Source organism: Podarcis gaigeae, assembly GCF_964106915.1.
Source record: "Podarcis gaigeae genome assembly, chromosome: 2".
Classification (NCBI taxonomy): Eukaryota; Metazoa; Chordata; class Lepidosauria; order Squamata; family Lacertidae; genus Podarcis; species Podarcis gaigeae.
This window is the reverse complement of record NC_139679.1, coordinates 75,597,899-75,616,073: the sequence shown is the minus strand read 5'-3', so window position 1 is coordinate 75,616,073 and position 18,175 is coordinate 75,597,899. Positions and strand designations below refer to the sequence as shown.

General features: G+C 41.0%; 1 protein-coding gene across 2 annotated transcripts; it reads right to left on the bottom strand.

Annotated features, from left to right (window-relative positions):
* Window positions 1–55: 55 nt before the first annotated feature.
* WDR82 (WD repeat domain 82) lies at window positions 56–18,102 on the bottom strand (the record flags this gene model as incomplete). Of its 2 annotated transcripts, none has more annotated exons than XM_083726657.1 (9): window positions 56–2,189; window positions 2,580–2,722; window positions 2,951–3,020; window positions 4,014–4,169; window positions 4,570–4,686; window positions 7,363–7,465; window positions 7,610–7,676; window positions 12,216–12,313; window positions 17,942–18,102. In XM_083726657.1, 9 exons carry the CDS (start codon window positions 18,100–18,102, stop codon window positions 2,160–2,162), a joined length of 945 nt encoding a protein of 314 aa, XP_083582783.1. In that variant the 3' UTR covers window positions 56–2,159. The 2 variants fall into 2 exon arrangements, with proteins under 2 accessions (XP_083582783.1, XP_083582784.1); XM_083726658.1 differs by having other exon boundaries at window positions 7,366–7,465.
* Window positions 18,103–18,175: the final 73 nt, after the last annotated feature.

Genomic DNA, 18,175 nt, shown 5'->3' with positions numbered 1-18,175 from the left:
TACATACATGGTGGGAACACTACGTGGCAAAGTTAATGGAGGACAGCAGTGCTCCTTTTGTATTAATACTGCAATTTATTCTTGACTTTAACGTATCTGTAAAGTCTGCAAATACAGGTTTACAAAATGCAACATGTAACTTAGGATACATAATACAGTTAACAAATATGAGTTCATTTGCAAACAGTGCTTGTCTTTAAAAAATGGTTTGATCAAAACTAGCTCCCGGCAAAAGTAAATGCAGTACACATACACTCCACTGCCTACTGAGAACCAGCTTCAGTAGAGTAGCAGCTTACTCAAGGTAAAAAGTAAAGCACTCATTGACTTCTCTTTTTGTAGCAGAGTGGGCAAGATTTTTTGATTAAAAAAATTAACTGAACTGCTCGTAGAAAAGAACATGCAGCTCAGTGCAGCACCATGCAAATGAATTACTGCCAAGAACATAATTGATGTAATAGTGCTGCCCCTGGATCTCAACACTGCATCTGACAGTCCTCCTAGTGCTGCCATACTGTGAATTAAAACAGAAGAAGCCAGGAGGTTGTGTGCTGATGCAGTTGAGGCAAATCCCTGAGCTGCGGCTACCTGCATCCTTGAACTTTGGCAGGCTCAGGAGAGATCCAGCTATTATCTCTGCAGAGGGCTGGAAACAGACACAACAAAAACCCATGCAATTTAGTTAACAATAAGGCAATTGGAGTTATCTACCCCAGCAGCTCAAACTTAAAATGTTACATTCCTCAGCACGGCTCCTGTGCAGCAGCTCTTTGTGGAGGATGTAGAGAATGCCTGGGATGCAGTATTGTAACATGTACCACCAGAGCATGTTCTAAATGCAGAGGGAAGTTCTCCAAAGGTGTGAACAACACTTAGCAAAGCCAGGACATAGCCAAAGGAAACATGGTTCCGTATCAAAATGCTAGTGGCTTTAAGAGTGAGGGTTTCATGGGAGTTCAAAATCACTAGAGCATGAAGCACTGAAATTGTGCTTACTTGGATGATAATTATTGAAATGTGTAGGCACTAGTTTTAAGTACTTGGTAGTGAAGACTACAAAGCAGTAGGGCCCAGATGCACATCACTATAATAGAACAGCTGACCTTGATTTCATTTCCTGTTGCCACATGACATACTTACATGTCCCTTTGTTCTTCAGCAAAAGGACTCACAGGCCAAGAAAGCAAACAAGCTGGAAACAAACTGGAAATTCTGCAGTCCCATCAAGTTAGTTTGACAGAGTTAACTAAATTTGCACTAACAGAATGACCCCATTCACAATGGGTGGAAATATTTAGGGAAGGGGGCAGTACAAGCTGTGCCTAGCCTTGGAGGAATGGAATGGAAGTATGGAGAACAGGAAGACCGATGTGTGAAAGGCAGGTGAAGAACCAAGACTAATTCCACAATACTGTATTGGTCCAAATGTTACTTTTTAATATCTAAAAGTAAAAAAATATGCTCCATCCACCCCTCCCCATATTTACATAATCAGTTGCAATTACAGAGAATGCATTTCCATCCAGTCTGTTTTTAAATGCATTTTACTGCTGAAAACTTCTTTATTGCTTAGGATCATCCACGCCAAGTCCCTGCATGTCCTCGACACTGCAATGTCAAGGAATCCAAAATGTCTATAAAGTCTCATGGGAGTATTAGTAGCATAAGAAGCTTTCTCCAAGAATGGGGTAGTTGCTGTATATATGGCACAAAGATTTATGTGGCACAGAGAAGCACTTAAGGAGTGCAGAGTGTATTTACTGTTGATATTTCAGAACAGAGAAAACATTCTGGAAAGTTTGTTTTTAAACAAGCCCAGAATCCTAGGAGCTTACAATTGATAACCCTCACTTAAAAACAAAAGGGACTGATGTATCAACATGTATTTGCTGTGCCAATATTAAACCAAAGCTCTGCTACAATTCGGGACGATACTTGCTAGGATCTCAAGTTCCTGAACTGGTAGGTGCGCAGCCAAATGAAAAAATCCTTTTGAAGGGATGCAGCAAAGAGCCTGGCATACCAAAATATAAATAGGATGTGCTGCATGGGAGCATTCAAGTCTGCGATGTAATCCCAGTACTTCTATTACAGTCTTCACAAATACGTTGCTGTCAGTACAATTTGAAAACTGTCCAATGGAAGAGATGAATCCGGAATTAGTCATCTATAGTGGGTAACCAAAAGGCCTGAAAGAAGAAACAAAATCAGTGTGATTCTAGTATGTCTGCCAATTTTCTAATTACAAAGAACTGTTCAATATAAATGGAGAGTTTATACTTCCTGCTTACATAGTCCATGTGCATTTTGAAGTGCACTGTTCTGTAAGTATGTTAAGGGGACAGGAGTGCACACACAAGCCTCACAGCATCGTATACACACACAGGGTCCCTGACCTTCCCCCTGCAGGGGGCTTGAATGCAAGTAGATTTCTCTGCAATCAACTCTGCTTTGACAAGGTCCTCATCCCTACAAAAAGCTGTACTCACTTTCAAACACCCATAAGGAGCGCCCATTTGTCCGAAGCATGCACATATTCAATTTGGCTGGGGTTCTGTAGAAACATATTGTCTCCTTACCATATTGGAGCATGCACTGGCAAAGGTCATAAATCTTGGGTTGAACTGTAAACAGGTAATAGGGCCTGTGTGCTTCCCATCTAGCACTGCTACTTTCATTCCAGTCTCTCCATTCCAGACGTGGATCTTCCCATCCTCTGATCCTGTAAATTGGATTATGCAATATTAGTATGAAGCACCAACAGGAGACCAATTAATTAAGCAACCCAACTGATTTTCAACTGATGGCACAGCCAATATATACAAAACAGCCAGATACACCCCAGAAGGGCAGAAATCTTTTCAGGCCATAGGCTGCATTGGAAGTGACACTGAAATTACTTTTCAAACTTGGTGTTCCCCAGTTACATAAAGGAGTATGGCTCTCTTACCAATCATTATAAACTGAGAGTCAGGGGTGAATGAAGCTTCCAGTGTAACAGCTTTTGTGTTGTTAAATCCCTGCAAAGAAAAAGGGAAAGTGAGTTTGGAGGCAAGAAAAGCAAGTCAATGCCTCATGCTAAGAAGCAAGAATCCACTAGAGTAGATGAACAAGAGGACTGTAGGAGGACGTTGCAATGCAATACCAAGTACTGTTATGTAAAGAATTCATGCTTTATCTGCTTTCTTTATCTATTACACTTGCATTGGGTAGTCTGCTTAATAAATTACTGTTTCAGTTGCACTATTGACTCACTTGTCACTCTTATTGGTTTAAGCCTTGTCTGCTGGGCTGCAATATTGAACCCTGATTTCCACCAAACAGTAATAGGTTTATGGAAGAAGCGCCTGATAGTGCCTCCTAAAAATGTCTGTAGCATAAACATTTAGACAGAATGATTGTTGAAAGATGAACAGCTGAGAAATCTTTAAAACAATACTAGTGGATCTGTGCAATACCATATTTTTTTGCTCTATAAGACACACCCGACCATAAGACGCACCTAGTTTTTAGAGAAGAAAAACAAGAAAAGCCAGCTCGGCGCGGCTCTTTAAAGATAGAGTGGCTCTTGCTGGCTTTTTCGGGAGGTGGAAAAAGGGACTGATGGACTTCCCTCTGTCCCTTCTCCCACCTCCCTGAAAACAGGAGCAAGCTGCGCAGCTATCTCTGAAGCCAGCACAGCAAGAGGAAGAGCTGCGCAGCGCCTCTTGTTGTGCTGCCTTCCCGGTGAAGCAGGATTAGGGACGGAAGAGGCTCCGTAAGGGCTCCCTTCTGTCCCTCCTCCCGCTTCGCTGGAAAGGCAGCACAACAAGAGGTGCTGCACAGCTCTCCCTCTTGCTGTGCTGAGATAGCTGCACAGCCTGCATTCGCTCCATAAGACGCACACACATTTCCCCTTACTTTTTAGGAGGAGAAAAGTGTGTCTTATGGAGCGAAAAATACGGTACATCTCACCTATAACTAAGGAAGTTTAAGACAGAGAGCACCCCAGAAAGTAAGGAAAGCAGCCTCACCGCAAATGTATGAAGAACAGCTCCTTTAAAGGCATCTATGAGTCGGATGAACCCTCCATTGGTTGATATAAGAACAAGTTTACCATCACTGCTGAACTTCAAACCAGTCCACTCACAGGTTCGGTCATACTGCATCTTAAAGGTAGCAAATGGACCCTTCAAGAAAGAAAACCAAATGAGGGCATATAGCGGAACCATCTCAATCATTCTATTTATGAAAGTTAGCATGAACCTGCACAAACACAGTCATACAGAATTATTTTTGTTGTGAGAAGACTGAAGGGAGCCAGTGAGCATCTCTTGGTCACTGGGACGCTGGCAAAGAATGCTGGTCTAGATAGACCCTGATCAGATAGGGCATTCTTCCAACATGAATGAAAACTCAGGACCACTTAACAAAAATTACGTTTTACTTTAATAGATCTAGAGTATGACTTTTGTTTTCTAGAGTTAAATGCATTATATCTGAATCACAGGAATTCTGCCTGTTACAGACATGTTTATAGAGATCTCTTGGGAATGTTTACAATCTCAAATGCACCTGAACATTACATACCTTATCAAATGAGCGAAGATCATAAAGCTTCACCATTTCAGAATTGACCCCAGCTGCAAAAATCAGCCCCTCTGGATCAAATGAACACACAGGCTTCCCTTGAGGATGCATCAAGCCCTATAATTTGGGAAATTAAAATAAATTACTCAACATAAAACAAAATGTGTTATTTCTATTACTGTTAAATCACAATACAAGCAAGAACGCATGCACTCTCTCTCACAGTCAACAATATACATTATACATTATTTAATAATAATAGAATTCATGCCCACTATATTTCTAAACCAGAATACTGAGTTGGAATGATTAAATGTGAATCATTAACAAAGATGAATCACTAGCAGGTATGCATGTAGTTTCCTAACTACTGTGGCAAGCAATGCCAGCATATAAATATCAAACTATGTATTAACAATTATATCACAATATCTAGTATTGCTCTATCACAACACTTAACAGATTATTTAAAATTTCCATGGTTCAACATATAATTGAAAAAACTTAGTTGTGAATTATGTCTATATGATTACAGCCAAACCCACATTTTCATTGGTGCCACAGATACCTTTAAAACTCCATTCAATATATATGGGTGGCATTACTTGAGTCTAAGCTCCGTGAAGAACCAAGGAAAGTTAGTATTTATAGGTAATGTGCCTTGGCATAATCTTATGAGAAACATATTATAAATTACACCATTTTTCTGGACATCATAAACAATTGCTAAATTACAGTTTACTTGGTTTTTTGACAACTCTGTACCTGACTGTCAGGGAACTGCCATCAGAACAGGGGCGGGAAACAGAGGGGCAGTTGTGTTAAAGGGAGCCTTCAAAAATCTTGCGAAGCAGTTCTTCCGGTGATGAGGAAAACCCCACCTCCAGTGGGGAAGAGGTGAAAGGACCAGAGGATGCTGGTGGGAGCCTCAGCACCACTTCTGGCAAAGCCGGCCAGGAGGGAAGCATGCCCCCTCTGTCGCCCACCCTGCGCAGAAGTCTAAAGCGCAAAGAGGGACGGAAAAGGCTGGGCGTAACGAGGCTTTTATGCTGGAGGAGGTCCAGGAAACAGGCACTCCCAGATTCTGCTAGCGATTGAAGCAGACATGAACTTTGGGTTTCTGCACTGTAAATAGTTTGCACCAAAATAAAACCTGTAAAAGACAGGTTGGAGTCCTGCCTGCTTACTCGTGAGCAGCCACCCATGCCATCTGACACTGACCCTTAGGTGTTCCAATGAATACAATTTAGTTAAGACATATTCATTTTGTTTAAAGGTAAAAGTAAAACTAAAGGGACCCCTGACCGTTAGGTCCAGCTACAAAAGATAAGCTACAGTTGGATCTAAGAAGAATTGATGTGTTCATATAGGGAGTCCTAAGATCTTTGTTTAAAATTTATTTAATTATAGTTCTGATTTTACTCCTCCCCAAAGCTCAGCCTCAAATAATAATTGAGCTAAAGCTTTGGCAGAGAAAACACTCAAAATAGGAACTATCTGCTTTTGAATCTGAACAGATGTTTTGACAGCAGCTATCTGAAATTTCCCAGTTAACGTTTCACCAAGAAAAAGGTCGCAGGTATCTAAATGCCTGTTTGTGTTTACACATTTGGCCATCAAACAGCCATTTACATTTTTGGGATATTTAAGCAAACATAACCTAAGAGTGCTTGATTACTTCCTACAGTGATTCAAATTTAGACAATGTTAGTTAAGCCTACAGTGGTACCTCGGGTTACATACGCTTCAGGTTACACACTCCACTAAGCCTGAAATAGTGCTTCAGGTTAAGAACTTTGCTTCAGGATAAGAACAGAAATCGGGCTCTGGTGGCATGGCGGCGGTGGCAGGAGGCCCTATTAGCTAAAGTGGTACTTCAGATTAAGAACAGTTTCAGGTTAAGTACGGACCTCCGGAACGAATTAAGTACTTAACCTGAGGTAGCACTGTATCTTATTTCATGATAACAATGCTAGGTTATTGGCATAAAGAAGAGCTGAAATCTTTCATTCCACCAAAGCAGACATTTCTGCAACAATGTTGTTTATGCAAAAAATGAAAAGTGGGACCAAACTATAGCTCTCCTTTACCCGTTTTTATCGAAACTGCTTATATTAAAACATCATTAATGCACACTCTTAATTGCAGGGGAGTGTTCTAATGCAGAGTCTGTACAAGTCACAGTAACCTTTTGTCAATATTAGTACTGGCGAATTTGTGTGCCACAGCTGGTCCATATTTACTAAATCAAAGACTAAGATATCAATCAAAGTTACAAATTAATGTTTATTTGTGTCCTTGATATATTTAGAAATCAAATAATGTAACAGAGATATCCAATCAGATTCCAGTGCTTCCTACAACTACCTTGCTCTTCATCAATAGAATAATTCTCTTCATTCCAGAGTTGCAGCTTTTGAGGAAGAAACTGGATACATACCCAAAGGCTGAATATTTGCTATAATTGTGTGGGTAACAACCATGCATAAGGTTTAAAAATGTCACTAAGAAGTGTGTGCATGGAGGGAGAATGTTCTTTGGGACCACAACACATGGGGAGGTGAACATTTCCCTCCCCAGTTGTGATTCCAGTGCTGAACCACCACAAATTCTGGCAATTAGTATTAGAGAAAAGGCTCAAACTGATGCACAGAACAGATTTATAGGCTTGTAATTCCTTTGGTAACACACCATCTTTTAGTGGAATTGAATACTATGCTCTACAGTCTATTCTACATTCTGAAGCAGCCCTCCAGTGCACCTTATGCCGACTACCCATTAACCAATACTCAATACCTGGCAATTTGGAGATCGAAGATCCCAAAGTCTGATGGTCTTATCAAGCGACCCAGAAATAAAGGTATCATCCACTGGAGACATGGACAGTGCAACAACTCTGAAGGTGAGATAAAAATAAATGACACAAAACTATTTTTTCATCTTTCATTCTTGCCAATTTAAACAAGATAAAAATTCAACAAAATGCACCGTTATTCCTGCTTCTTTACCAGCAAAATTACGAGTGCACTACTCATCTTACCTTTTGCTATGTCCTGGGAAGTATCTGATGTATTTATTGTCGTGCAGAGAGAGGTATCTGATTGTATCTACAAGAAATCAACAAGGCAAACAATATTATACAGCAACCCTGCATCACCTGGCCAGTAATAACAGTTTGTTTATTTCAATAGAGACAGTTATTTTTCTTGAAACACAGTTACTGTGTGGGTTAAAATTGAAGCCATGAAGTACAGTCTTCTGGCAGAGCCTGAGCAAAATAGTACAGTACTTGCATGTCCCAGCATGAAAATGTTTTAGGTTTGAGCCAGTAGGAATAATATACTGTACTTTCTGTCTAAAAAATATAACCATTTCTCTACCTGCAGTTTGTTTAACTTTTAGCTGTGTTAAGAATTTAGCAGTCATGTAAACCTTATCCAAGTGCCATCCACCTCAGCTCAACAACTGCAGTTAAAATGAGAATTCTGGGATACTGAACTCTGAAAACTACTTCTGGATAAAAAGAAACGAACAGAAGTAAACAAGTAAAAGACAACTAAATAGCAATACTTAAATATGTATATAAACATGAATAGAACATTGAGATTGATCACTTGCATTATATTTGCAGTATTTCTCAATCAGTATTTTCAACATACTTTTTTGGTTTGTACTCCAGTTACAGTTAAGTAAGTTACACAGCAGATAAAACTAATCTTGTAAAAATATTTCTCAGTCTTTACTCAAGGTTATATTTATAAATGTTGATGTAAATAAGTCAGCTTCTTCAAAAGACAAACTATAGTGGGAGAGCAAATAAGATGAGAATTTCAACTCCCAAGTGGAAAGTAAGCATGCAGAACCCACACACTTTTGCAGCCCTTTAATCGCATGAAAAATAATGTGCTTAAGTATTTCCCAGTGAAACTGATAAGAACATGCAGAGGGACATAGCCACATTTTGAAGAACAATTTTGCAAGCCAAAAATGAATGCCCAGGACAGACATGCTAGTCTGAAGAGCCAACTCTCTACCATGCACACTGCAATGCACAGGTTTTTTAAATTCCTGAATCTATTGTTTAAACACACACACGTTTGAGAGAGACTGGTGGTCTTTAAGTAGCAACAGTTACCTGGCACCAAACGAATGCAGGGAGGAAGCGCCTTGTTTTAGCAGATAAAGCTCTGTCCCAGGCAAGGCAGTGGCCTGTACAGTTATCTCCTGTACCGGGTGGTATCATAGACCCTCAAACTGTACAAACTACTACCTCAGCCTGGAATCAGGCAGGTAGAATTAGGCTTGAAAACTGAGACATTCTTCATAGAGGAGTACATCAGCAGAGCTGGTTCAAGCAGAAATTCAGAAACACCTAAATATTAGTTCAAATACACAAATTGTGGCAAGCCTCCTGCAGGAAAGGACTTGGACTTGCCTGCCTCTTCCAAGAACATGTCCATACTGTATGAGTTCTTGAAATGCTTCGGACATTCAAGATAGATACCTTTTGAAGCACATATCAGTGATGCAAGGTAGAAAAAATTTCTAATGTTTTCCTCCCATTTGTAAAAATCCATTATTTCATAAAATCCATTAGTTACACATAAAACAGTCAAACTCTGCAGTTTCAAAGTTGTGATTAACATTTTGTAGATCACTATCCCTCAGAGGTGTGCATGAATATGTAATAAATATAAACATATTTTTGTGTGTTTGTTTTCCTTTAAATTTCAAACCCTGAGTTGTAGCCAAGCCTAGTAATACTCAAAGTAGACCAATTGAAATTATTAAACCTAGGGTCAGTGTCAACTATTCCATACTACTAGCAGAAGTCAGAACAATGACTCCCATTAAAGCAATGGGACCCCACCCAAAGCTGCTCTGGAGGGGCGGGAGAACACTAAGAACAGCATGTCGTGGGAGAAGAGGGGAGATCATTCCATAAGACAAGCAGAAAACACTAGTGCTGACAGAACAACATCCTTCATACGACAATGAATTCCTCCCCTGTTAGTAACGTCCATTACGTTCAACAGGTCTACTCTGAAAAGGACTAGCATTGGACACAGCCCTATGTAAGGAAGTGTATGTTGCCAAGCTGTTATATCTCGAAAAGTATTTTCAAGTAAAGCTTTGGCTTAAATACAGCATTACAGCTTCAATGGCTAAGTTCGCATGCAACCCTGGTAGTGCTATGCAGATGAGCCTCAACTAGCCCAAATATGATTCACCTAATCCCCACTTCTTATTTTTACTAAAACAATCAATTATGTAAAATCAGACTCAATTGATTTAGGGTTTGGAAATTATTTATTTTTAATTTATTTGTTTATATCCCATCTTTCTTCCAAGGATCTTAAGGTACATATAGTTCTCCCCTGAACTCCCATTTTATCATCCCATCGACTTGTGAGGTAAGTTAAAGTGAGAGGCAGTAACTAGTCTAAGGGCACCCACTGAGCTTTAAGACAGAGTGGGGTTTGTACTTTGGTTTCTCAGGCCCTAGTCCAACACTCTAACCAGTGCACCGTGCTGGTTCTGGAAAACCCATATCATTGCATACTTTAACACTGCCAACCATGGCTGAGGACTGTTTCATAATCAAGGAATGCACACACATTTTGTTTTTTAAAAAGAAAAGTTAGGTAGCCATATCATAATTTTGTACACCCAGCAAGAGAAGGATGTGGTTAATTACTGCTGTGGTATCACCCCTATGCAGAGGCCAGAAAGACTGGCCAGTTCTGAAAATATTCTGAATTTTAAGCTTTAGATTAAAAAACCTCAAGATATTATTCATAATACTTTTATTACCCTCTATGAATGCCTACAATTCTTCTCAGATAATTTTTAGAATATTAATGCCTTGATAATAAACTTGACTATTCTTTAAAGGACACAAAATATCTTAACATCTTGCTCTCAGGTTATAACTGCTGAATTTGACAAAAGTTTTATTATTTTACTCAAGATGTTACTACATTGAGCCAAAATAGATATGAGTATAAAATAAATTCCTTGTACTTACAGCTTAAAAAGGATAATTTTAGAAGCTTGCCCTACAAAGGGCGAAAAACCTCCACCCTGCGGGCACAGGACCCAATATGACAAGCAAGGCTGCTTTCCTCAAACATGCCCGCCCACCCCACACCTGATGGCATATATATGAAGACAGGTGTGGGACAGGTAAGGATGCAGCTACCAAATAACAACTGAGAGCTTAAATCAGCATGAGCATCAAGCTGTACTAGAATTAGTTGCACTAAGGCAGGCTTCAACCTCGGCCCTCCAGATGTTTTTGGCCTACAACTCCCATGATCCCTAGCTAGCAGGACCAGTGATCAAGGATGCTGGGAATTGTAGTCGCAAAAACATTTGGATGGACGAGGTTGAGGAAGCCTGCACTAAGGGGTTCCCCACTGAGCCCAGCTTTGCCCATTTGCAGGTGCAGTGTTAAATCAAATCATACTCACAATAATTGGAGGGTGGCCCACAGGGGTATGTGGGCGAGGGAATGAAGCTGGCCAACAGGGGGGTGGGGAAATAAATTTCTCACCACTTCCAGAGGATGAAAAGCAAGCTAGAAAACTTGTTCAGTGTTTTAATCAAGCATGGTTTGTTCAAATGCTTAAATGGCAACTTAAGGAGACAACATTATCAAGTTAAAAGTCAGAAATTAATGATTTCCCACTAGATAAATGGTAGATGAGAAGCAGAAACTGCTCATCTGTATTAGAGTATGAACAGAGATATTGAATGGATGGAACACGCCAGCTTTCGAGATGAGAGAGCTGTTGTGAGAGAGGAGCAAACATGTCAATAGTTGAGGAAAGGGTTGCACTGGTAGGATTGGGATATAAATTCAATAAATAAACTGAAGGTGGGAACTGCAGAATCTGCAGAGCAAGCACAACGACAGAAGTGAGGAGAGTAGTTTGGGGAAATGGATGCGACTGAAAAGAAGGAGGAAAAGTGTGGGAAGGATAGAATGAGTAGGGGGAAAAAATCAAAGCCCATATTCATAAATCTCTTTCAGGTTCATGTTTCTGCTCAAGACAAGCTCAAATACTAAAAAATGTGACCAACAGAACCCAGTCTGATAAAGATAATCAACATCGTTAACCACATAGAGTCATGTCAAATGAACTGTAATGTTTTTTAGGAATGAATTTATGAATTTACAGACCCCAATATATATTCCTAAGTAAACATAACATAACATATTTACGGTTGGAGAAAACAAGAGATGAGGGCAAGTTCTAAGGCTGCAATTGTAACCTCACATACTTGGACGTAAGTCACACTGAACTCAATAGGACTTACCTCTAAGTAGACATGGTTAAAATTGCGTAAGCCAGTAGCAAAGTTAAGAGACACCTGCATACATGTTTAGCTTGCATCAAATCAATGGTTCAGGCTTTCATTTCACCCTGATTAAAAGTTCAGTCAAGAATTGACTAAGGTATCTCTTTAAAATAATAATTTAGAGATTAAACATTAAGAGGAGGAAAATATTCATTTACCTTCTAATAGCTTGAATGAATAAACCACTCAATGTAGTCAAGCCCAATCTTTTGCTCAAGTATTTATTATCTATCCCTGCCAAAAAGCAGGTAGATATCAGAGACAATGAATAGATCACTTACCATCTATTTTATTGGAACTGTACACCACAGTGTTGGCAGCATGCGTGTATCTGATGAGATCCACTCCATACTTTTTACTGTATAGTGTTCTCTTAGGTCTGCCAGGAAGAAATACAAGAACGATTATACTTGTTCCAACATACAAGAACTCCGCTTAGCCATATCAAAACCTTTAAAAAAGCAATTGAACACCTTCACTCAAAGAAGACAACTGCCATTTTAAGACTGCTGTTTCTGTCACCTTTGATTACCACAAAATGAACTGTGACTAACAAATGATTTTTTTTTACATGCTAGTGTATGCCATTAAATAAAGAGATTGTGGGGCTAGAAACAGTTCCAATGAATATCTGGTCAGATTCAAAACAAGCTCACTTCAAACCATGATGTCTGAAGCTGGTTTGTTAAACCACTCAGAGTTTATAATAAATCCTGGCCCAGATGACACAACAAACAAAGATTCAGAGAAAAGTGAAACCAGATGCAGTCAAAAGCTTCCTTCTGGCTACACAAAGGTAGGGGAGAGGTGGTGGCAGTGCATAAGCCTTATTTCAGCTCCTTGGTATCATGTTAAACCATGGGTTAGCATGATGTGCAGACACAACCCAAATCCGAGCCCTATCTTCCACTACAGTAAGAAATTCCCTCACATCTGTCAAATCTTGTAACATACACAAAAGGACTTTGCTCTTTACTTTACACATAGCCAGGCAGAAGTAGCACAACAAGTCAGCACTTATTTTGCCTGGCCCTGAGCTCAGCAGGATATAGAAGACCTCTCCTATAACACATGGAAAAATCGTGGGGGAGGGGAAGGTTCAGAGGAAGTCATAAACATGTTTGGCTACTGAGTCATGCCAGTATTTCTGAATCTTTACCCAGGAAATTTAAAAGCAATCATTGTAGCTTGCTGCAAGAAGAGATTTGTTATCTGTCTCATCATAAAAACTATGTATCGGCCAGGAGCTTATGAACTTTATGGATGAGTCAATTTTGAACTTGGGCCTTCCGCATCAAAACCCAGTCTAGATACTGCATCTCATAGGCTAAGTCACTTTGAATGTACCAGTAAACTATAGTTTAGTATTATAGGAATGAGCCATGGGATACACCAGGAAGGGGTGGTCAGAAGCATCTACAGTCGTACCTTGGTTTTCGAACGGAATCCGTTCCAGAAGTCCATTCGACGTCCGAAAATGTTAGAAAACCAAGACGCAGCTTTGGATTGGCTACAGGAACTTCCTGCACTCAACTGGAAGCCACAGAAGACGTTTGGGTTCCAAAGAACTCACTTCGGGGTTTGTGCAGTTTGGGAGCCAAAACATTCAAGTTGCAAGGCGTTCGACAACCAAAGTAGACTGTATTTTTAATTTTAATTACGATTCCTCCTTGTCCGCACTCCAGGATCTCTGGTTTGATTCAACTGATTCATGTAAGAATCATAAACCATGGCTAGAGAGTTTAATCGGAGTCCCAACTTTGGACATAATGGTAGTTAGTTTAAAATTGAAAGCAGAAGCTTTCAAGCTCATCCTTCTCACAGCAAAAGGAATTTTGGGAATGCATAAGCCCAGGTTTGTGATTTGCTCCTGTAACACTAAATCATGGCCTATAGCGGTAGATTATAGTATTTAAGCAATAAACACAAATACATTTTATTTTCAAACTTATTGATACTGTAACATAGGTAGGGGAATGAAAATTATGTTCTTGCTAAGTGAAAGGGTGTTACATACGCTTCAGGTTACAGACTCTGCTAACCCAGAAATAGTACCTCGGGTTAAGAACTTTGCTTCAGGATGAGAACAGAAATCGTGCTCCGGCGGCACGGTGGCAGCAGGAGGCCCCATTAGCTAAAGTGGTGCTTCAGGTTAAGAACAGTTTCAGGTTAAGAACGGACCTCCGGAACGAATTAAGTACTTAACCCGAGGTACCACTATACTGTGCCACTTCTATAACATCTAGCACTCAAAAATTCATTGCGCTCTGGTATGTTATGTCCTCTTCAAACTGACAGAAGAGGTGAATGTGGGACACTTAATTACAATTCGTCTATTTGTGGTCAGAGTGAGAATCAACAGAGTAGAAGAACAAATATAAAAAGAGCATGTAAACTGTGATTCAACAACAGGTGGCAAAATCCCCTTTTTGTTTATTATTTATTTAAACAATTTATATACTGCTTAACTATAACCACCTCTAAGCAGTGTACGAGAAATATAATACACAAAAAGGATTTTTTTGATGGAACTATAAAATTGGTCGGAACTATAAAAATGTCTTCAGTAGTTAAACAGGGAAGGGGGCTGTCTGACCTCAGCTGGAAAGGAGTTCCATAAAATTGAGCCCACAAAGAAGTGAGAAGGTAAGGAACTCTTTTTGGCTTGATACACACTCCCCTTGGGGAAAGGGAGGGAACAAACTGTATGTCACCAATGCCAGCATGCAAGATCATAGGACTGCTTTCATGATAGTCAATTATTAAAAAGGCATTTATTTGGTCTAAGAACTGCCTTAAACAAGGAGAAAATAAAGCTTGCAGCTACACAACAACACAGTCTGATTACATGTGAGTGTGCTTTTCATTGATGTCTCATTTCATAAGCTCTGGACACTCTTGCTAGGGGCAACCAATTTAACAAGTATATGATTTTTTTCCTTTGAAATTTGAAAAATTGCTTTAAACCTAAATCAGACAGATGCAAAAATAATATGGGTTTCAATAGAAGAAACTTTTTTTTTTAATAGAAAAGATAGCTTCATTCTTGGCAAAGATTTCACTATCCTCAAGGTTGACTGCGAAAGATTATTTGATGCTTCTCAGAATGAAAACAAAAACCATGATTCCTATTCAGCAGTAGAATGAATTGGAACTGCCCCCCCCCCCCGCCAATATTCTAAACTTTGCCCGGATAGGGTCAGCTAATGGAGTTAAGTACTTTAAAATACATGGAAAAGAGCAGACACTTCAAGAGGGGAAGAAGAAGAAGAAGAAGAGTTTGGATTTGATATCCCGCCTTTCACTCCCTTTAAGGAGTCTCAAAGCGGCTAACATTCTCCTTTCCCTTCCTCCCCCACAACAAACACTCTGTGAGGTGAGTGGGGCTGAGAGACTTCAAGGAAGTGTGACAGGCCCAAGGTCACCCAGCAGCTGCATGTGGAGGAGCGGAGACACGAACCCAGTTCACCAGATTATGAGACTACCGCTCTTAATCACTACACCACACAGGAGAGCCGCAAGTATGGGAACTCTGTCTACAAAAGAGTATAAATCATGGAGTAGAACTGATGACAGATTATATATCTATGTATAGTAAGAAATACTATTAATACAATTATTTTGAAAAACCCTATCTCACTGAATTTTAATAATTTATTATGTGTCTTTAAAAGTATTGGAAATTTTGTTTCCCTTCTTGATTCTTCAAGGTATCTAGCAGCTAATGTGAAAAGAATCCTAACACAGCTGCACATTACTCAACAAGGATATACATAGGAAAACTGGAAGGTCACAGTCCAAAATGCCTAAAAATGCAACATAAATCAACATTTTACATTTGTAATGGTATCAGCAGTCCCAAAGACGTGATAACACAGCTGCAAGGTGAAAATAAAAAATGACAACTGGCACCCGGCACCCTTCCCCCTAACTCTCACTCACACACAACCCAAATGTGATGTGGCCTAGGGTCTTCCAGACCCATATGTCATCCCTTTCCCTGTGTGGAGACTATGCACAACTTCAGTTCCCAACATCTGGTGTGTGCACATGAGGAGCACACACAAGTTGTGTGCTGGGACCACATGGATTAAATATGCAAAATGAATGTGTCTAACACCCAACCCATCCCCCAACAAAGTGAAGCAAGCTAGATACAGCAGGAAAGGGGAAAACCTCTTTGCCCCGCCTCCACGATACCACTGGTGGTTGGCTGTCAACAGAAGACAACCTCTGGCAGAGTCCCCAACCTCTGGCAGAAAAAAACCTCCCTTATAATCTACCCTCTAGCAGAGGCATACCTAGGGTCCCTTGTGCTCTTGAGCTGTATCCCCCGCCCCATCAAATCTGAGCAGCAGGTGAGGTTGCCTGGACAGGAGGAACATGTCTCCTTGGGGCGGAATGGGGCAGCTGCACTGTTTTCTGCCTGGTAGCTGCTCTGAGGACCCTTTCTGTCCCCTCCTGCACCTGTAGCAGCAACAACCTTTCCTGAGATCCCATCAGCTGGCAAGGCAGGACCTGGCACTCCAAGTATAACAGGAGGATTCTGCCTGATGGGTGAATTTTGTGCCCCTAGCAAGGGCAAATGTCGCCAACCCCTAGGTACACCTCTACCCCACAGAAGCACAGATTTGGAAGTGGGGTAGGAACTACTTTATTAGTGTACCAGACTTTTAGTAGGCGAGCTGAAGAAAATTCTGTTATAGGTGTGATGCTGAAAATAGCACATTCACTAGGATTTGGTAATCATTCACATTGTCTCAATGTTTTGGTCTCACAAATAAAAACAAGGAAGTGGGTCAAAGAAAGGTGCTTTCTGTATCGACTTTAACAAGACACTGAGTGAGAAGGAAAGAAAACTGAACATAAACCTTTATAAATGCATTTTATTTAATTGAAACCTACTAACAGAAGCAGCAAATTGCAAGAATACTTATAATCACCAAATCATTTAGTAGGGCAACACAAATGGAGTCGTGCCTGACCCGATTGCCGGTATACCGGTAATTTCATCTTCATTTTCTCACAATGATAAAAATGAAAGGGCAGCTACTTAGCAGTCTATCTATTCTACAGCATTATATCTGGTGCTACTGACGGGACAATTAGACTCACTTCATGTTCCTCTGCTGAAACAACCATATTCCAACTGAGGTACTGTTTTTATACATCACGCCTTTCTCCACTCAGCCCCAGTATACCTACATCCCTAACACATCCATGTGCAAAAGATCCCACAATAATGCTATCTTGTTGAAGTCACCATCAACATAGAGATTTTCTCCTAAACCCCTAGGACCAAGCACACTGCTTATTTGCATAGATAAATACAAAGGTTAGGGAGCACAAGTGTCAACATAGGCAGGGAGGGGAACCCAATCATAGAACTGTAGTGTTGGAAGGGACATAGGGATCATTTAGTCCAACCCCTGCAATGCAGGAATAAGCAGCTGCCACATACCAGGATCAACCTTGGCGTTATCAGCACCAGGCTCTAAACAATCTAGGCTGACAAACCAAAGGGGGGGGCCTTTAGCTGATTCCTTTAAGATGTACAACTTGCTTTTCTCTAAGGCAGGAAACACCACCAATCCTTATAGAGCACTTGCACTTTCCCAAGAATATTAGAAGATAAGACAGGCCCTACTCACAGATTTCACAGTGCGAAGAGGCGGCGGGATACAAATGGGGGGGGGGGGCTATGCCCTCGGTTCCTCCCTCCTTGGAAGTCGGGGCATCCCACCAACCCCGAGGCGCTTCTTGTCCTTCAGCCGGTCCTGCCAACAACACACCCACACCGGTCCCCATCCTCAGATGCCGAGAACCGGTTTATTTTTAATGTTCTAAATTTCCCTCTTCAAGCCCCCTCCCCCCGCCCGCTCCACTGACTCCCCTTCACGTGCGAGAGGTCTGAAGGGCCTCCTCCCGGCTTCAGAGAGGGTCTCGCTCTCTCTGTTCCCCCTCCCCCGGCTGACCGGGCCTGCCCGCCCCCTCCCAGTACACTCACTTGCCCTCCTGGCAGTCGTAGAGCACGATGGAGTCGTCGTCGCTGCTGGAGATGACGGTCTCGCCGTTGGGGCTGAAGTCGAAGCAGTTGATCTTGTCCGAGTTCTCGCGGAATACTTTGGCCACGCGGAAGCTCCGCAGCACGTTGTCCGTCAGCTTCATGCCGCCGCCGGCGGGAGAGGAGGAGGGAGGGAGGGAGCCGGCGGGGCCTGCGCGCCGAAGAGGGCGCGGGGAA